Source organism: Chiroxiphia lanceolata, chromosome 6, assembly GCF_009829145.1.
Source record: "Chiroxiphia lanceolata isolate bChiLan1 chromosome 6, bChiLan1.pri, whole genome shotgun sequence".
NCBI classification, from domain to species: domain Eukaryota; kingdom Metazoa; phylum Chordata; class Aves; order Passeriformes; family Pipridae; genus Chiroxiphia; species Chiroxiphia lanceolata.
The window spans coordinates 62060856-62079073 of NC_045642.1; the positions used below are offsets into that span (position 1 = coordinate 62060856).

At 50.2% G+C, this 18218-nt stretch overlaps 1 protein-coding gene across 5 annotated transcripts in view; it reads right to left on the reverse strand.

The window, feature by feature from the left end:
• Positions 1 to 18218, reverse strand: part of SAMD4A (sterile alpha motif domain containing 4A) — a 101140-nt gene that overhangs the window by 21866 nt on the left and 61056 nt on the right. For all 5 annotated transcript variants that reach the window (XM_032690128.1, XM_032690124.1, XM_032690125.1 and 2 more), the window contains one exon: positions 16021 to 16539. In XM_032690128.1, coding sequence (XP_032546019.1) covers positions 16021 to 16539 — 519 coding nt within the window. The remainder of the gene's footprint in view (positions 1 to 16020; positions 16540 to 18218) is intronic.

Below are 18218 nucleotides of genomic sequence, written 5' to 3' on the forward strand. Positions count from 1 at the left end.
CCTTGTCCAAAGTCCCTCTCCAGCTCTCCTGGAGCCCCTTTAGGCACTGGAAGGGGCTCCAAGGTCTCCCTGGAGCCTTCTCTTCTCCAGGTTGAAGAATCTGGCACTTGGCTGAGCTCCCATCAGCAGTGGGAACATCCCAGCTCAGCCCCCCTTCAGGTGCTCTTCCAACCATGTGCCTTTTCACTCTCCACAAGACCAAGCATTCAAAACAATGGTGAAAATACACCCCTGACAATGAGGTGAGGCTGAATAATCCCCTTAGAAAAATAATCTTTGAATTTGTTTTTCCTTCCCTGTTGCATATGGGTTTGTATTTCCTGGCTGAAAGTTTGATGCTACCAAGTACAATTTATTTTTAACAAATAACTTCTATACTGACAGGACAAGAGAGACGGAGCAACTCCTGTGATTTGGAGTCATTTCTTGAGAAAGGCTTTACAATGAGTAGGTCTTTACCTGCCTTTCATTCAAACACAGAAATATGTCTTAAGTAGGCTAAAGTATTAAGTAAACCCCATATCATAGATTTCCTGACACTTTTTGATGTCAACCAACTTGAATAGACTTTTAAGTACAATTTTTATTGAAAGGTCTCCATTTTTCCATTGCTCCTCTTCCATACTGTCGCATTCATTTTTTGTTCTCTCCTTAAAATTTCAGTATCTTTTTCCTGGGTCTGTTGGGTATTAGGGGTAGGACAGTGTATTTAGAGGAAAAGATCATAAAATGGTTTGGATTGGAAGGGACCTTAAGGACCATGTTAAAGACCAAGGGCAGGGACACCTTCCACTAGACCAAGTTTCTCCAAGCCTTGTCCAACCTGCCCTTGAACACTTTCAGGGACTATCTTTGTTTCCAGTAATGAAAAATGTATGAAAAGATTGCTCTGTTTGCTTAACAAAATTCAAATTCCATCATTTGCAGTCACTACACTGCTGGTTAAACCATAAATGCTGTTAGTATAACATAATGTATGGATTTAGGACGGAAACTCGGGGAAGTTTCCCTGCTCCAGGGAAATCTGAGGGCAGAGGGGTTCAAATGACCTTTCAGCCCACACGAAACAGAAGCAAAAACTTTTTTTCAGTTCTTCTTTCCAAATCAAATTTCTAAACTGTACAAAACCTGGGGGAAATCCATTGTTCTCGTGGCTTTTCCTCCTAAAGCATTAAAGCCCTAAAGCTCCTTAATCCCCCTTTTTTGCATTTACAGGAGTTCACCAAAACCACTCAGGCTCCTCCGCACGTTGTTATTTAATATAAACGAGTCTTGGTGGAAAACCCCCAGCCAGGTGCACTGTGCTGTAAAAGTTAAGCCAGGCTTAATTCCCAGCTCAAGCCTGAGGGGGAAAACTCACCATCAAAGCCATCTCTGCTGACCAGGAGTGGGATGGAAATGAGGGACTAGTGGGGTTATAAAAGGAGGGGAGAGAGAAACACCCGAGCACGTTTGCTTTTATTAAGCACCTCTAAAAAGCAGCTGGTGCCAAAGGCAGCTGATGGATGAGGCCAAAACCCTGCGGATTTCTGCAATATCCAAATAATTCCTATTTCTGAAAGGGTTTTCTTGTAGCAGCACAGAACACCGAGTCTGAGGGAAGCACGGGGATGGCTTGTGGGGAAGAATTTGTTCCCTTCCCATTAAATAACTACAGAAACATGTTCCACAAATCTCCTGGCAGAAAAGGAGATCCTGAGATTGCTTTCAGAACAGTGTTATGCTTCCCAAAGTTGTGATGTGATGCATCCTGATGGGGGAATAGCCGGATTTAAGAAGGTCTTGGCCAAGCTATTTTAGCTCTTGGCTTTGCAATTGTAACCCTAAAAGCAGCACCATAAGAGGGCTCTGTAGATGTCACATCACCCTCCCAGGAGAAGAACACACTTAGCATTAAAAAAAAAAATAAAATACAGAGGAATTATAGGGAAAAAAAGGGGTCAGTTGGTTGAAATGCATCACCAGGGCTGAGTATCACACCTGCACGCTCAGAGCCCCAGAGCAGTCCTTACACCACCCTCTCCCCCCCAGAATCCTGCAAACAAGGGGATATTTTTGTCTTAAATCCAGCCCAGATTCCTTCCCGAGCAGCAATACCCTTGCAGACTGCTGCTCTTCCATCTTAATTTTATGTCTCTTAATTAGAAACCAGTGTTGGCTGGAAGAGAAATAACAAACTCCACAGGATGGACAGGGACAATTACAAACCATCCAGCACAACGGGGAAAAATCAGTTCCACTTCTGTTCCTGCATCCAACAGAACATGTTCTACTAAGCCAAATTTTGAGTCAATCCACACAACTTCTCGAGATGCAGCAGGGATAACCCCCCTGCAAAGGATGCTGCAAGTCACCAGCTCTTTGAAACCACCCCAGCTACTCTGGGTACCAGACAAAGCATTATTTAAGAGCTCTTGGCGCTGGCCTAACTTTAGGCTCCACTTCCCTGTAACCTGTTTCCATCAGCACTCATCCTTAAAAAGGCTGCAAATCCCGGGATGGCAGCTGCCAGGTGTGCACACCCTTCTCCCTCTTTTAATTTGCAACCCCCAGAAGGAGGATTAATAAATGCCCATTTTTATTAATGTTGCTGCTTGTGGTCACGGCTTCGGTTTCTTGAAATGGAGGATACAGCCAATTATTTTCAAAGTATCAGTTTAGTGTAGGTCCTGACCTGCTTTTGACCCTCCTGATTGCTTTCTGGATGGTCCAAGGTGAATCCAGGGCTGCTCCTGCTAAAATAAATGCTCCCCATGGGATTTAACTTCAGCAGAAGCAAACCACGTGTGACTTTATCACCTCGCACTCAAGCCTCTTCTCTTTTATTGCAAAAATACTAAGCTTTAATTCAAAAAGGAAATGTAATATATTCTTCTGGGGCAAGATAAGCTCCCAGGAGGTGGCTGGACACGCCTGCCTTTCTGAGTGCTGCGGGTTGGGCGAACAAAGAGCGGAAAGCACCGCTCCGGAGGGCAATCCACGCTGGCACATGGATACCCTACTACCCTACAGCTGGGAAGTGTGTCCCACTTCTGGTTTAGAAGTGCTTTCCTGCTGTTTAGATCGTGAAAGAGCCCTGTAAGGTCCAGCTGCTTCCAAACAGGTATCCAGTGGGACAGGAGCCAGAGCAGATGCTGGTCCTCCCCGGGATAAGCAGGTTTTGGTGTTGCCTCTTTGCTCAGCCAGCATCAGACCGTGTTTCCTTGCAAGGAACCTCTCTGTGACCTCCAGAGTGGGATCAAGCTCAGCTTAATATTCCCAGGTAAAAAAAAAATCAAGAGGATGGAGAAGGAGGGATGGCAACAATGCATCAGCTCCCCATGGCAGGCGGTGGCTGCAGAGCATGGAGCAGCTGGGAGCATCCCTGTGGGATCTCTACAACCTCCCCGGGCCAATCCAGCTTTATCCCAGACCAAACCCTGGCTGTGCTGGCAGGCACAACAACACACTTACAGAAGCTCTGAGGCTGCAAGTGCTCTCACCCTGTGAAGCCTTGAGTTTGGGATTTTTTTCCCCTCCTCTCTTCCCTTTTGAAGTGGTGTTGCCTATTTTGGGAGGCAAGGGCTGATTTCAAGAGGGTTTTTGTTCGCTGAAGACCATGTGGAACAGCGTCAGACATTTGTGTTGTGGTTTCTCAGGATTTCTGAGCCAATTTTTCTCAGCCTGAGAAGGGAAAAGCCACCCGTTCCTGTAATTAGAGCTGAGGAATCGGGCTCTGCAGGCAGACCTTCCTCCACACAGCGTGGGATGGCAATGAGGTACTCACTCCCCCTCTGCCCAATGTACCCTTCATTAAATCTGGCCTAAAGTGCTGCAAAAGTCCTTGACAAGGCACATGTGGGGCTGATGTGAGTGTTTCCAGCAGAGCCAGACCCACTGCTGGGTACAGAGGAGTGTTCAAACCATCTCTGGTCCCCATCAGGCCCCTGACAGCCGGAGGATCAGCCCACAGTCCATACAGCAGGATACAATTCCAAGTAACATCATCCCCGCGGCTGAAGAAAGGAAAAACTGCTGCAAGGTGCCTGCTGAACTCTTGGGGAGGTTTTTTTGTTTGTTTTCAGTCTAAAAATGGCACTTTTTGGCCGCAAAGCTGCTCATGGTGCCTCCTCAGGTGGTGTTTGCTCATGTACAACTCCTTTCCTGGCCCGTAGGTACCTGGAGCAGCAGCCTGACCCCAATCTGCTGTAGGAAGCGGGGATGTTTTTAATCCACTGAGGGCACACAGTGTTTTGTGCAGCCCGGAGGCTCCCCCACGGAGAGGGAACACTGAGCAACCCCCTCACAGAGCAAACCCCCAGGTTCAACTCAGTTCTCCCCTCCGCCTCCTCCTTGCTATCCCAGTCACGACGCATCCTCTCCTCCAGGAAGGCTTCCCTGCACTGGCAGAGCAATCCCTGTGGCTTTTCCAGCGTTCCTGGGCTGAGGACCCTTGGAAACAGCCTCTGGTGGGTCACACTGCTCTGTTGGCACCTGGCCTCCTTCCTGGGCACCTCATTCACCCTCTCCCCACGCTGCCCTGGGCAGCTCCAGCATGGCCAGAGCAGAACCGAAAGGAACATTTTTCGGCTCAACATCCCCTAACCCTTGGAGCCTTTTGTTTGTGCCTCTTTTTATTCTTTTCTTTTTGTCTCCCTGTGTTTTGTGGCTGTGACTTTAACTGTGTTTGTAAGAGATGGATAGTCCTCCTGAACCAGGGGGTGATATAAGCCACGAGGGGGTGAAACCCGGGCTCCCAAATGCCAGAAGCCACTGAGTATAAGGAAAAAAGTGGTATTAAGAAATCAGTGGTATTAGCCCCTGCATTAGGAAAAAAACCCATACAAGCAGAGTCCTGCCTCGGGCAGAGAAATAGGAAGAAGCACAGACTGCAGAGAAGCCTGTCAAGCAAACTTTTTTTTAAGAAATGACGTTTTCAAACACAGTTTCCTGTTCGAGAAACTGGACAGAGAAACAATAACCCGTTTGTTGCTGCTCCCTCCAAGCAGGGCACGCGAGGCACCATCCAGGCTCGGTGGGAAGGAACCCTCCCAGGGGGTTTTGCAAGTCCCTGCATGGCACAAACACTCGTGGATCCTCTGTTTGGCTCTGCCAGGAATTGCTGTGACTGTTATTTACTCGTTTGTGTGGCAGCAGGAGGGGGGCTGAGTCTAAAGATGTGTAAACGCAGCCCTTGGTGGCTTCAGCAATCCAACGGGATGTATTTCTGGAAGGAAGCCCAGCTCGTCACACCAAGGAGCAGGAGCTTGGGAGCTGCCTTTGGTGTCCTTCACAGAATCCTGGAATGGTTTGGGTTGAAAGGGACCTTAAAGATCATCCCATTCCAAGCCCCTGCCATGGGCAGGGACACCTTCCACTGTTCCAGCTTGCTCCAAGCCCTGTCCAACCTGGCCTTGGATACTGCCAGGGATGGGGCAGCCACAGCTTCTCTGGGCAACCTGTGCCAAGCCCATACCACTGTCCCAGTTCAGAATTTCTTCTTAATATTAATCTCACTCTCCCCTCCTTTAATTTAAAACCCTTCCCCCTCGTCCTGTCAGTATCTGCCCATGCAAAAGGTCCTTTTCCCTCTTCTTTACAAATCCCTTTAAGTACTGAAAGATCCGTCCATGGGGCTTCCCACTGGAGCATCCAGCAAGGTGGGAGCAAGGCAGACCAAGTGTGAATCCCTACCCTGATTTAACTCACAGACAAAAGGATGCAGAAAACAGCATCTTGGGAAGGTGGGAATGGGTGGGGGATGGAGGATTAGGGTCATGTTGCAAGAAGGTGCTGCCCCAAACCAGGTGGCTCTTGGAGTAAACCCAACGCTCTGATTTCCAGGCCAATAAATGTGGGTTTTTCTCCTATATTTACACACAAACCACAGACAAAACAGTGTCTGAACCCTGGGAAATCCTGACCTGTTAACAACAACGCTGCTGTGCTGAACCAAGCCTCCCTAATTATCTCAGAAAATAGTTTTTGCTATGGGCTTCTGGGAGAAATTCCTCTCCTGCTCACAGATCAAGCCAGATAAGCGGCACTGGGACACAGAAACTCTCCTTCCTACAGTCCTTTTCCACCCAGAAGAGATGTCCAAGAGCATTTTCTTTGCTCAAGCAGCAGCCAGAGCTCCCCACTGCCTCAACCCCTGGTCTGAGAAGCATCTACCTGCTGAGACCTCTGCCAGCATCAGCTTCCACCACACATTACACTCCAGATGGAGAAACCCCTCCATCACTTACAGCTGGAAGAGGTACATCCTTTACTTAGCAATATGCAACCTGTGGAAAACTGGGAGCCAGAAAATAAGGGTCTGAAACCAGTCAAGGGCAAGGGGTGAATGCAAAACCTCTGGAATTTCCCCAAGACAAATTCCTCGGTGTTTCAGCCTTATCAGCTTCCTCTGGCCTCCATCTCTGGGGGACTCACATATCCTGTCACAAGCACCCTCTGTATGGGCTGGCAACTCCTTCTGCTCTCTTCTTATTCCAAGAGCATGAAATCTTACCAGCTCCAGGAGAGGAAGAAAAACCTGTTGGGTCTCCAAGGCCACTAAGGGGAAAATGCAGTATCCAGTTCCCCACATGAGAAGACGCAAAAGATGGTGCCCAGCAGGGACATCCCATGACAAGGGGAATGGCTTCAGACTGACAGAGGGCAGGGTTAGATGGGATATTGGGAAGAAATTCCTCACTGTGAGGGTGGGGAGGCCCTGGCACAGGTTGCCCAGAGAAGCTGTGGCTGCCCCATCCCTGGAAGTGCTCAGGGCCAGGTTGGACAGGGCTTGGAGCAAGCTGGGATAGTGGAAGGTGTCCCTGCCCATGGCAGGGATGGTCTTTAAGATCCCTTCCAACCCAAATCAGTTTGGGATTTTATAATTCCATGACTCCCAAGCCCTGAGCCCTGCAATGCTCCCCAACAGCAACAGGACAGCCACGGCTGGTATCACAAAACATGGATTCATTCTTTCCCATTACTGCTCCAAATTAACTCAGCTCAGCTTTCCACCTCCTCTACGTACCGACAGCAGATGCATCCTAAAAATCTGCCTTCATCATCCTCCAAAACATTCCTGATTGCTCAGATATTGCCTCGCATTGGAGTTATGACACAGATCCCTGCGCCAGCTAACACGAGACCGCATTGCTCAGCAAACAGGGGGGACTGTGGTGACAGGAAAACACCGAATGCAGAACAACCAGCCTCGAATAAAATTGCGTAACGGATGGGAACGGCAAACTTGAGGGGAAAATAAAACAAAATAAAAAAAAAATTAAAAAAAAAAAATCAGCTTCAAGGCTGCCAAAACAGAGCCATTGATTCCAGAGCGTTTGATCCATTTGCATGCAGAGAGCTTTGCTTTGGAGCCGAGATGGAAACAGAGTCTTAATATAGCTGGAGAGAAAATATCCTCCTTGCACTCCTCTAACTGCACTTTGATAGGAAGCAGCCACAGAGCAGATGGTGCCTATATGTAATCACCAGACCTATTATCCCAGCCTCTTTTAGTAATTTGAAGGATGTGATAACCACAAGGAGAGCAGCAAATATTCCCCCCCCTCCCTCCCCCCCTTCCCCTGCTAAGAAAAATATCCAAAAAAAAAAAAAAGGAAGCTGTAATTATGCTAACAAATAAAAGAATTTCCAAATGAAGTAAATAACTATTTTGTGCACTGCTCCTTTAAACCAGAAGTCAAAAGTTAATTAAACAGCAGCATGTTACTGAGTCAGGAGAACACAGCGAGTCCCTGTGCAGTGGGGAAGGAGACTGGAGTTGCTCCGGATGATCCCAAACCACAGCACTCCTGTCCCTCCTCCATGCCCATTTCTCTGCAGCTGCTGTGTGATGGTGGGAGGAAGGAGAGCTCATCTCTCTCCATTCCTTCACTTGCCAAAGGCTGGAGTTGCATGGATTCAAAGGATGAGCACTGAGAAGCGGATTCTCTCTGGGGGTTTCTCACCCCATGAAGATGCTCAGGAAAACACCACAAATGGGATTCTCACGCTACTGTGGGGCTGGGGAACGGAAGATGTCGTGGTAAAGCAGGACAGCTTTGAGGGGGGCATTTCTCAGAAGGCCCTTCACAGACATCAGTTAACAGTGGAGGTGCTGAGGAGCATCCCTGGCTCTGAGATGGAGCCCCCCCATCCCACACCACTGGAGGCTCCGGTGGGGATGCAAACTGCTGAGAGGAACCCACAGGTGCTCACAGGGGGATGGGAAAAGCAAAGCTTCCCTTAGGAGAGCACCAAGCTGCCATGCAATGAGTAATCCTGCTGCCAGCATACAACAGGCACCAGGCTGGTAAAATACACCTGGGTCTGGGAGGGTCCATCCATCAACAAAACCTCCGGTTCATTAACACGAGAGACTGCCAAGAGTCTGAGGGAATTACTGGGGATGTCTGACCCTGCTCCACAACCCAGAGAGCATCAGTCAGCTGTGCTGGTGGCTTCTGTGCTGCTTCCAGGTCAGAAGCACCATTCACTGGTGACAGGAATCCCAAGGACTGTAGGATACACACAAAACCATCACTGCTGCCTCTAAACATCCATCCCTGAGACACTTGGGCTGCTGTAAGGAAAGGAGAGGTGGCATTGGAGCCACAAGCTTCAATCTCCCCCCAGCCCAACCTGCAGGTCAAGGATGGGTGTCCCGCTCCCTCTCCAGTGGACAGGCAACAAACCAAGAGCAAAACCAGGGCAGGTAGTCCCTGCCCTGAGCACCTATGATCTGTGACTGCTCCGGGATTTCACAAGCTGAGAGGGTGGGAATATCCCTGGGCGGCTCCCGAATTAGGTGGCCTCATTCCAGCCAGGAAGCTGCAGAGCCATCTCTCTATGAGCAGGGTACGTGAATTTGGGAGCAGTGCTCTGTAAGACGTGTGAGTACAGATCAAACCTGGCACATACCAGGTTTGGAGGAAGGAACAGTGTGATCCCAGAGGATGTACGTGTGATATGTCCTCTTTGGGGACAGCCACGTGTCACCACTGGCACACGGTGCTCCCTCTCCTCCTCACCAGCCTCACAGACCACCCCCTTCACCAGCTCTGCCTTGCTAGACTCATCCTCCCAGAGCCATCCACATCCCCCTGGGGCCATGTGCATCCCCCCAGAACCATCCACATCCATCCAGAACCATCCACATCCACCCAGAGCCATCTACCTTCCCCTGGAACCATCCACATCCATCCAGAACCATCCACATCCACCCAGAGCCATCTGCATTCCCCCAGACCCATCCACATCCTCCCAGAGGCAACAGCTAGCTGCTGGTAAGAAACTTCTGCCCCACAGCTGCATGGCTGAGCATCCCTATGAGCAAAGTCACCAGTGAACTGCAAGTCCCAGATGAACAGAACAGGAGAACCACCCTCCCAGATGTCCTGAGCCAAGTGTTCATCAAGGGTTGATGGGTTACCCAAGTCACCCTGTGAATCCTGTCTTTTTTTCCCTTCCAATGCAGAGTGTGATGTTTGGAAGATGACAGGTAGGCTGATTAGCTTTGATGTCAGTCAAGGACTCCCGTGGAGACGACTGAAGGTGGGACCTCAGCATCACACTGACCTTTGTTGGTCAACCAAAGACACAGTGAGAAGAGAGATCCTTCAGGAACAAAGAGGTGAAAGGAATGTGCCAAAACAGGCTCAAAGGAGGATCCAAATGGGCTGAGGCAGCTAAACTGAAGTTTCAAGGTTAGAACAGGTTCTGACTGTTGCTCAAGTACAAGAGTAATTCCAAACACTGGGTCAGGAAAAACTGAGCAAGGCAACACGGATGCTGGCAGCTCACAGACCAGAAGGCAGGGCCAGAGTGATTTCCTGTCCAAAACATCTTCAAAACATCTTTACCTTGAGCCCTTGAGAGCAATGGAATCACTGAGGTTGGAAAAGCTCTCTAAGGCAGAGTCCAACCATTCCCTCAGCACTGCCAAGCCACCACTAACCCATGTCTTCAAGTGCCACATCTACATGTTTTTTAAGTCCCTCCAGGGATGGGGACTCCACCACTGCCCTGGGCAGCCAGTTGAAGTGCTTGACCTTTTAGGTGAAGAAATTGCTCCTAATATCCAACCTAAACCTCCCCTGGCACAATTGAGGCCATTTCCTCTTTTTACTTGGACTGTACGACGGGGCTGCCCTGACCTCTTCCACTACGACAAACTAATTTTCCCAGCCCGTATCTCGATGCTGCGCTCCCAGATCCCACACACCTGGGAAGGGGGGGAGCAGTCTCACTCCCTGCACCAGACCAGCCAACAATCACCTTGGGAACTGACCTGGTCCAAGGGTGGGATGGCTCACACAGACACCCTGCTTGGAGACCAGGTCTGGGCAGGGTGGGAGCTGGGCTGATGGTGGGATGAGCACACGTGGCTGGTCCATCAACTAAAAACATTCTGTCTGGTAGAGCAGCTCACAGAGAATGGGCACAGCTTGCTCTGTTTTGAGTTTGGACACCTCCCTGCCAACCAGAGGGTGAGGGACACGGCAAATGGAGCAGCCTCAGCAGCAGGAAGGGAAGCTGGCTATAAAACACACTCGACAGCAGTAGCTGACCTTGCCCAGCACTGCTGACACCCCAAAGGCCATCGCTCTTGTCCTCCATCACCACTTCCATCTCCAAAGCTTGATGGCCTCCAGGCTGAGGGTGTGTGACTGCTCATCCTCTCACTGGCTGAGTGATGGTCTGCAGAGCTGTGGAACATGTCTACCAGGGACAAAATGCTTTGAACTTATAGAGGGGCCAGGAAATCTGTACCTGCTCCTCAGAGCTGGAGTAGAGGATTATGGGTGGACTCAATCATCTTAAAGGTCTTTTCCAACCTAAATGATTCCACGATTCTATGCTGCCCTCGCTCGCAGTCCTGTTTGCTGCTGTATTTATGTCCATGGCTTTGAGAAAACAACTCTGTTCACACCTGACCTTCTTGTGCAAGAACTCTGATTTTAAGCTACAGAATTAGTAAGATTTTGTAGCACTGGGACCCTGGAAAAGTGGGTGACTTCCGGAAGTGTTCTCTGATGGTTACGAGCGACACTAGAGGGCATGAGCAAGACAACAAATGCCCTCATCTGCCACCACTGAAAAGCTCAAGTGTTTATTACAGGGCCAACGAGCTTTTCTCAGTCTATCAGTAAAAGAGAAGGAAAGCAGACGTGAGGGGTGTCCCTGGCTGGCAGGATGAGTGCCTGGGTGCCAAGTCTCAGCACAGCCAACTGAGGAACAAGCTTCTGAAGGTAATTCCCAAGTGCAAAGCTAATCCACCCTGGCAAGAACAGGACATTTGTTTGCTTCACTGTCGTAGCCTCATTAAGACTTTTCCACATTTACAAGGCAGATTTTGCTAAGTTTGCATGGGAGGAAATGTGTTGCCCTGTGTAAGGCAAACACGGGTTGAGGACACACTATGCCCTCCCTTCAGGTGCTGTTGCAAATCTACACAGAGGAGAATGACCTGCAAGCTGCCCATCAACCCAACACAGACCAGGGTGGTCCTGTGGGTTATAAAAATGCAGTTATCCCGTTATCAACCTCAGCTGCACAACAGTGCAGGGGGAGGAAGAGTCAGGAAACCCACATTCCATCCATGGCAGTTGTTTTCTTGATGTGGTTTGTTCCACCTCAATTCCCTGATCACTGGGGGAGAACTCCACCATCTTCTTCATCTGCTCTCCCACCAGGGAGTCCATAACTGGGGCAAATGTTGGCAAATCCAGCAAGTCATGTCACACACGTGTGTGCTGACACACAGGTTAGCAGCTGCAGCTCTGCCTGCAGGGTAGGATCACAGAAACACAGAATGGTTTGGGTTGGAAGGGACCTTAGAGATCATCTAATCCAACCCCCTGCTGTGGGCAGGGACACCTTCCACTATCCCAGGTTGCTCCAAGCCCTGTCCAACCTGGCCTTGGACACTGTCAGGGATGGGGCAGCCACAGCTTCTCTGGGCAACCTGTGCCAGGGCCTCCCCACCCTCACAGTGAGGAATTTCTTCCCAATATTCCATCTAACCCTGCCCTCTGGCAGTTTGAGCCTGGTCTGGGGTGCATGGAAGGAAGAACCCTGATTTGCTCTTTCTCTTCAGCTCTAGGACAAGACAGAGACTTTTCTCTTTCAGGACAAAGAGGTTGTATAGGTGAGCATTTCTCCTCCACTGCCCTGCTTGCTCTCCTCTCCTTGTAGACAAACACCACCAGTTTTCTGGCAGAGGTTCCCATGGGAAGGGTGTAGCATGCCTGAGCACCCAGCATCTTTCCCATTTGTGCAGGAGCAGAAGGGTGGCTCCAGATTGGCAAACAGCTTTGCTGGTCCTCTCAGTTCCCTCACAGGGGAATCCAGGCACCACAGCAACACTAAAACACCAAAGAGTTTGCAACATCCCTCCTGTATGAACACAGTCCCAACACCTGGGATTCCTGCTCTGCAGGATATTTCCTAGCAAGGTCTCTTCCTGTATCTATCCATCACTGCCCCGTCACTTTATGGTCCAAATGGGACCAGTGTACCTGCTCTCCCCCTTCTCAGCTTATCTAACAGACCCTTCTTTGCCTCTGAACAGATTCCCTTCCAAGAGGATGGAAAATACAGGGCCAAAGCTATGTTGTGCTTCCACCTGACAACCAAATCCTGCTGTGCCATTGGATCATACTCGGGTGGAATCATTTACCTCAGGGGCAGGGAAGGAGCCGGGGCCCCCACGCAGGAAGCTGTTGGCACCTTTGAAAGTCAGCTGCTTTCCTGTGTCCTTTCAGAGTTCCCAGATCCTGTGTCCACGATGTTGTGCAATCCCAAAGTTTTGCAACCATCACCTGACCCGGCTGCAGAGTCAGGATTCCGGGTTTCACCCCATCCTGCCGCGCCGGAGCAGCTCCAGCCTCCTGCCCACCTGCATTCCCAAGCCCAGCCAAGGCTGCCTTTGCTCCTGGCACACTAAAGTTTGGTTTAAAGTGGCAGCTCAAGCTCTGCAGGGCAGGCTGAGAAAGCAGTGATGGAGATGCAGTGGATGGGAAGGAGCACATGATCACAGAATCCCAGAATGTTTGGGTTGGAAGGGACCTTAAAGCTCATCTCGTTCCACCCCCTGCCATGGGCAGGGACACCTTCTATTAGACCAGGTTGCTCCAAACCCCGTCCAACCTGGCCTTGAACACTTCCAGGGATGGGGCAGCCACAACTTCCCTGGGCAAACTTCCATCTTTTTGGGTGAGTCCATACCCTCATATTGCTCCAGACCCAGATTTGTCACTTAGGATGCTGGTCCCACTCTGGAATCACCATTACTGTGGTAAATCCAATGTGACTCCCTCAGAGCACTCCAGACTTGCCCTGTAAATGCTGGAGAGCTCCAGCAACATCTCCTCAAGCCTTGGCCAATCCCTGCCAGAGCTGGAGGTGAACCATTCCCGAACTAAATCTCAAAGCCTGGGTCTAGGTCGAGTCAAAGTCAAGGACAGCACAAAGCAAACTGTCACATGACCTTCCCCACTCATATTTAAGCCCTGTGCCAGGACAGTGTTACACCTAATTATACCACAACACCAGAAGGAAGTATCTCGGGCAAGATCACCACGTTATTCCCCTGGGAAAGTCTTTTCCCCATTTTGGCACCAGGAACAGGCAGTGCCTTCACGGGGACAGGTCTGGGAAGGCTGTGCCCTGCAGGGTGTTGCTGGATTAAGCCCTGGCCCAGACAAACACCTTCAAGCAAGAGGGTGAATTTAAAACTCATAACAACAGTAAAACCTAAACAAACAGTAAGGATTTGAGGGCTTTGCTTTGGAATAAAAGATTAATAGATGTATTGATTGAGTCGAGGGGCTGGGACAAAGGCTGAGAGCCGTGTTTATTTTTTAGCATCTATCTGTGGACTTGCCGTGCTCGCGTCCGAGCAAATATTGTGTTAAGGAAGTTTATGAACTCGCACGTGAAGTGTGGTTGGGTCACCTCCAGCTCAGCCCAGGGGTTACCTGAACATGGTACCACCAGAATACATCTGCAGGAGTTACAACAGCTTTACATGTAGGATTAAACCACAGCTAGCGGGGGATACTGAGGCCAAGGAAGCGGCAGAGGTGGAGGAGGGATGTGCTCTTCAGGCAAAAGTGTAGGGCCAGGCAAAGTGTAGGGCCACTGGCAGATCCACAGGTGCTCCTGTCCCAGTGCTGCTGCACACACCTAATTTTGGGAGAATTTAGGAACAACCACAGCAGTGCAGCAGCTCAGGCACTGCTGAGTAATTCGGCCTTGTGCCAAAACGTGGGGACCCCGCTGGGCAAGAGGTGGGCCACTGCTTCTGCTGAGAGCTAAGTCTGAGCACAGAGAGGCTCAGAGAAACTCCAGGGGGTTTTTGGAAAGAGTCCTTCAAGACCTAACACATCTTGCAGAGCTCCAGCCACTGTCAGTGATTAACCTGCTACACCCACCAGACCTCCCTGCTTCCAGATCCTGACATGAGGAACCAGATCCCATCTGAAGGCATCTCTTCCCACTGCCTCCCTGGTGTGCAAAGCCTCCAAAATGCCAGGCATGCAAAAACCACCTGGAAACTCCCCCCAAAAAATAATCCTTGGAGAGGTTCAACAGACCAACTGCAAACACAGTCAGGGTACTTTTCACCCTGCATCCTTGTTAAGCCTTTCCCACGTGGCTTGGTCTCCCTGACACAGCTCCGCAGCGCAGGGACCCGGTTCTTGGAGAAGCTGAACATCACCCAATCCCACAGCAACAGGAGACAGGGATGGGATGGGCAGGATGTTCTGAGTCCATGGAGAAGCTGAGACCCCTCTGCTAAATCCCCACATGCCTGCAAGGATGGACACTGGAGAGGCAGGGACCAGGGTGCTACAGCAGTAAACCCAGAGCTGCGTTTCGTGTCGCTGTCGATTTGAAACACCACTTTAAAAAAAAGCAACTATTACAGGAGAGGGAAAAACCCAGAAGCCTTAAGTGACCATTTTAAAGCTTTCAGCTCTTTAATTGTGGCTTTCCACAGGCTGATGGAGAAACCAGCGCCCTCACCACAAGAAGCCTCTTCCCGAAGTGCTCTCTACATCCCTGATATCCAGGGAGATGCTGATAGAGCATCTTGGAGAGAGACCTTCTGAACATCCCAAAGGGAAGGAGGATGTCCCAGCCCTGAAGGTGAGGTGGTGGCAGTCACCCAAGTGACAGTGAGGAAGGTGTGACAGCTCTCCAGAGGGAGCGGTGGTCAGTGGTGCTCCTGAATCCTGCTGAGAAGATGCTCTGCTCCTCCTCTCCCAAGGATGGCTCTTTAAAAAACAGTTAGAGCTGTGCTACATTCTCACACAAAACCAGTGATAAATCTCCAGTCATGGTGCTTTGCAGCGTGTCAGAGTGTCTGAGCCTTGGGCTGGGCTCTGCACCATCCATCAAAGCCTGCCAAGGTCTCCATGGGGGGAAGAGCTACCCAACCCTTCTGGAAAACACTGAGAATCATCCACCTGAACCCCTCAATCACCACCAGCTTCACACCTCTTTGTGCTGCAGATCCAAGTGAATGCTTTCACATACCCTGAAGATGGCAGATTCCAGCCCTGCTTCCAAAAATTACGCCTGCACTCGTAGTCCCAATCCCATTTCCTCCCAGTTAAGTCCCCAGTGTCCTTTTGGACTTGCCTCCAGTCCCCCAACTCGCTTTTGGACACGAAGCATCAGCTCCCCGCTTGCTTTAGGAACTCTTGAAACGTGAACTGCAAATCTACACAGAGCTACGTGAAATACAAGGGGCTCCCTTCAATAACACACATTTTTTGCTCTTACAGCTTGGCTGTTTTTCCCTCCTCTCCATCTCCTGAGTCTTTAAAATCCCACAGGACTAGAGAGAGAAAAAAACCCAAAAACAACAAGGCAAGCAGGAAATAAAAAAGCAGGTGAGGAAACGGAAAAAAGAAAAAAAAAAAAAGAGGAGTTTTTTTCTATGGCCCAGATGAATTTAGCCCCCCAGCTGACCACGGCAAAGCAGCAATTCCTAGTGGGGTGGTGGTGGGGTGGGGGGAGGTGGGTACTCACTGGTGCTTGTGCTAGTGCCGATGGTGTTGATGGTGGTGGGGACGGAGGAGGAGGAGTAGAGGGGCAGGTGGCCGTTCTCGCACGCCAGGTTTTTGTCCTGCCAGCTGGAAGCGCTGACGCTTATCCCCGAGTCCCGAGAGTTCTGCCACCCGTTGAGTTTGTCGTCGGAGTTCTGTCTTTGGTGATAGTAGTGAGCCTGCCCGTAGTCCACCGAGTCCGAGCGGCCCCGGCCCTGCCCGCCGAAGCCCCCCGACGTGCGGTCCTCCAGGTGGTTGAGCCACATGGCCAGGGCGCTCCTGTCCTCCAGGGAGGTGGCGGGGTGGATCAGGGCGTAGGACAGCAGCTGCCTGCTCTCCTCGATGTGCTGGTTGTGCTCGATCGAGTGCGCCAGGATTTTGGGCAGGAGTTTCATGTACTCGACCTTCGCCTCGATGTTGCCGGGCTTCAGTAAAGGCAGGTGGGTTAGCAAGAGGGAAATCACTTTATCCTTGGATTCCTGTTGCCACTGGTTGATGATTCCTGTTGGAGGAATGAAGGGGGGGGGAGAAAAAAAAGGAGATAATTGAGAGATTGGCAAATGGAGCTAATTAAGATATAAACAGAGCGTGGCAAAGTAAATCCAACATGGGATTTCTGCATCCAAAGGGATGTCTGCACGTGTGATGCTCACATCCCAGGCAGGGGGGTTACCATGCTCCAAAAACCACGGTCAGGGCAAAGTGTGCACCACTGGATGCCAGAAGTTACCAGATGCTCTTGAAAATCACCAAAAATGCCAAACTACACTCAGCTCTACAGCCACACAACTCCAATGCTGTTATCCTAATCACAGTCATGATTTGGCCCAATTTTTTCCATATTGTTGCAGATTAGAGAAAACACTAAACAAAATCACTTGGTGGATAAAGCCGACCTTTTAGAAGTACTCACTGGGAAATGGAAAAGGTCAAGATTCAAACAAGATAACACAGGTTAGAGCCACGGAGGGAGAAGGGAAGAAGCATCCCAGCAGGAAAGCAATCACCCAACCAGGGTGCTGGTCCATCCACCAGCCCCAAAGGTACAGAGGGAAGGGCTCAGCTGAAGCAGCCCCAGAGCTCTTGTTCCTCTCTTAGCTCACAGCAGATAGAAGAGGTCTTAGAAGACCAGACAAAAAAAGCAAGCATAGGGCTTAACTCTAAAAAATATGCAGAAGGAAAAGTCAGGGAATTACAAACTGGTCACTTAACTCGAACTCCTGGAAAACTGATGGAACAAATAATGAAACAACCTATTTGTAAGCACTTAGAAGATAACAAGATGATAAGTGACTGCCGACACCGATTTGTCAGGAACAATTTAATTTCCTTCTGCGACAGAGCAACCGGCCTGTGAATGGCTGGGGGAACAGGCTGAGCTGTACATCTTGATATTCATTAGGTGCTGCCACACACGGCTCCCTCAGCAGCACAGCAGACAGAAACTGCTCTAATGTGGGCACACAACTCATCCCAAAACCACAGGGAGGGAGCCGGCAGTGGTGATTCACCGTCAGACCGGGAGGATGTGCTGAGCAGGGAGACCTGTGCCGGCCCTGACACCGCCCAGCACGTCACCAGTGATGTGGGTGATGTGATAAACATGCTCAATGTGCAGGTGCCATGGTAGGAGAAAGGAAAACACTCCAGAAAACTGGATTCGAAGTCAGTGCTGAGGACCTGAGGGAACGGAATGAAACTGTGTCTGAGGACATTTAATTTGGATATTAGGAAAAGGTTCTTCCCCCAGAGGATGGTGGGGTGCTGAACAGGCTCCCCAGGGCAGTGGTCATGGCCCCAAGGCTGCCAGAGCTCAAGGAGATTTTGGACAACGTTCTCAGGGACAGGGTGGGATTGTTGGGGTACCCTGTGCAGGGCCAGGAGTTGGACTGGATGATCCTTGTGGGTCCCTTCCAACTCAGGATATTCTATGGTTCTGTGAGACTTGGAGAACAGTTGGGGAAAAAAAATTCTGCATTAAGGAGGTGAAAGCACCTGAGTGCAGGAGGGAACAAATCACTGTGCAGCACCAGGTGGGGAAGAGCCTGGGTCAGGAAGCACCACAGGCTGAACATCATTCAGAACTGCACCAGCCAGCCTGTCATCCAGCTGAGAGGTGAAGACTGGCATGGACAAGCTGTTCTCCATGGCTCCTGATTCTGTGAGCTGAACTGCAGCAAA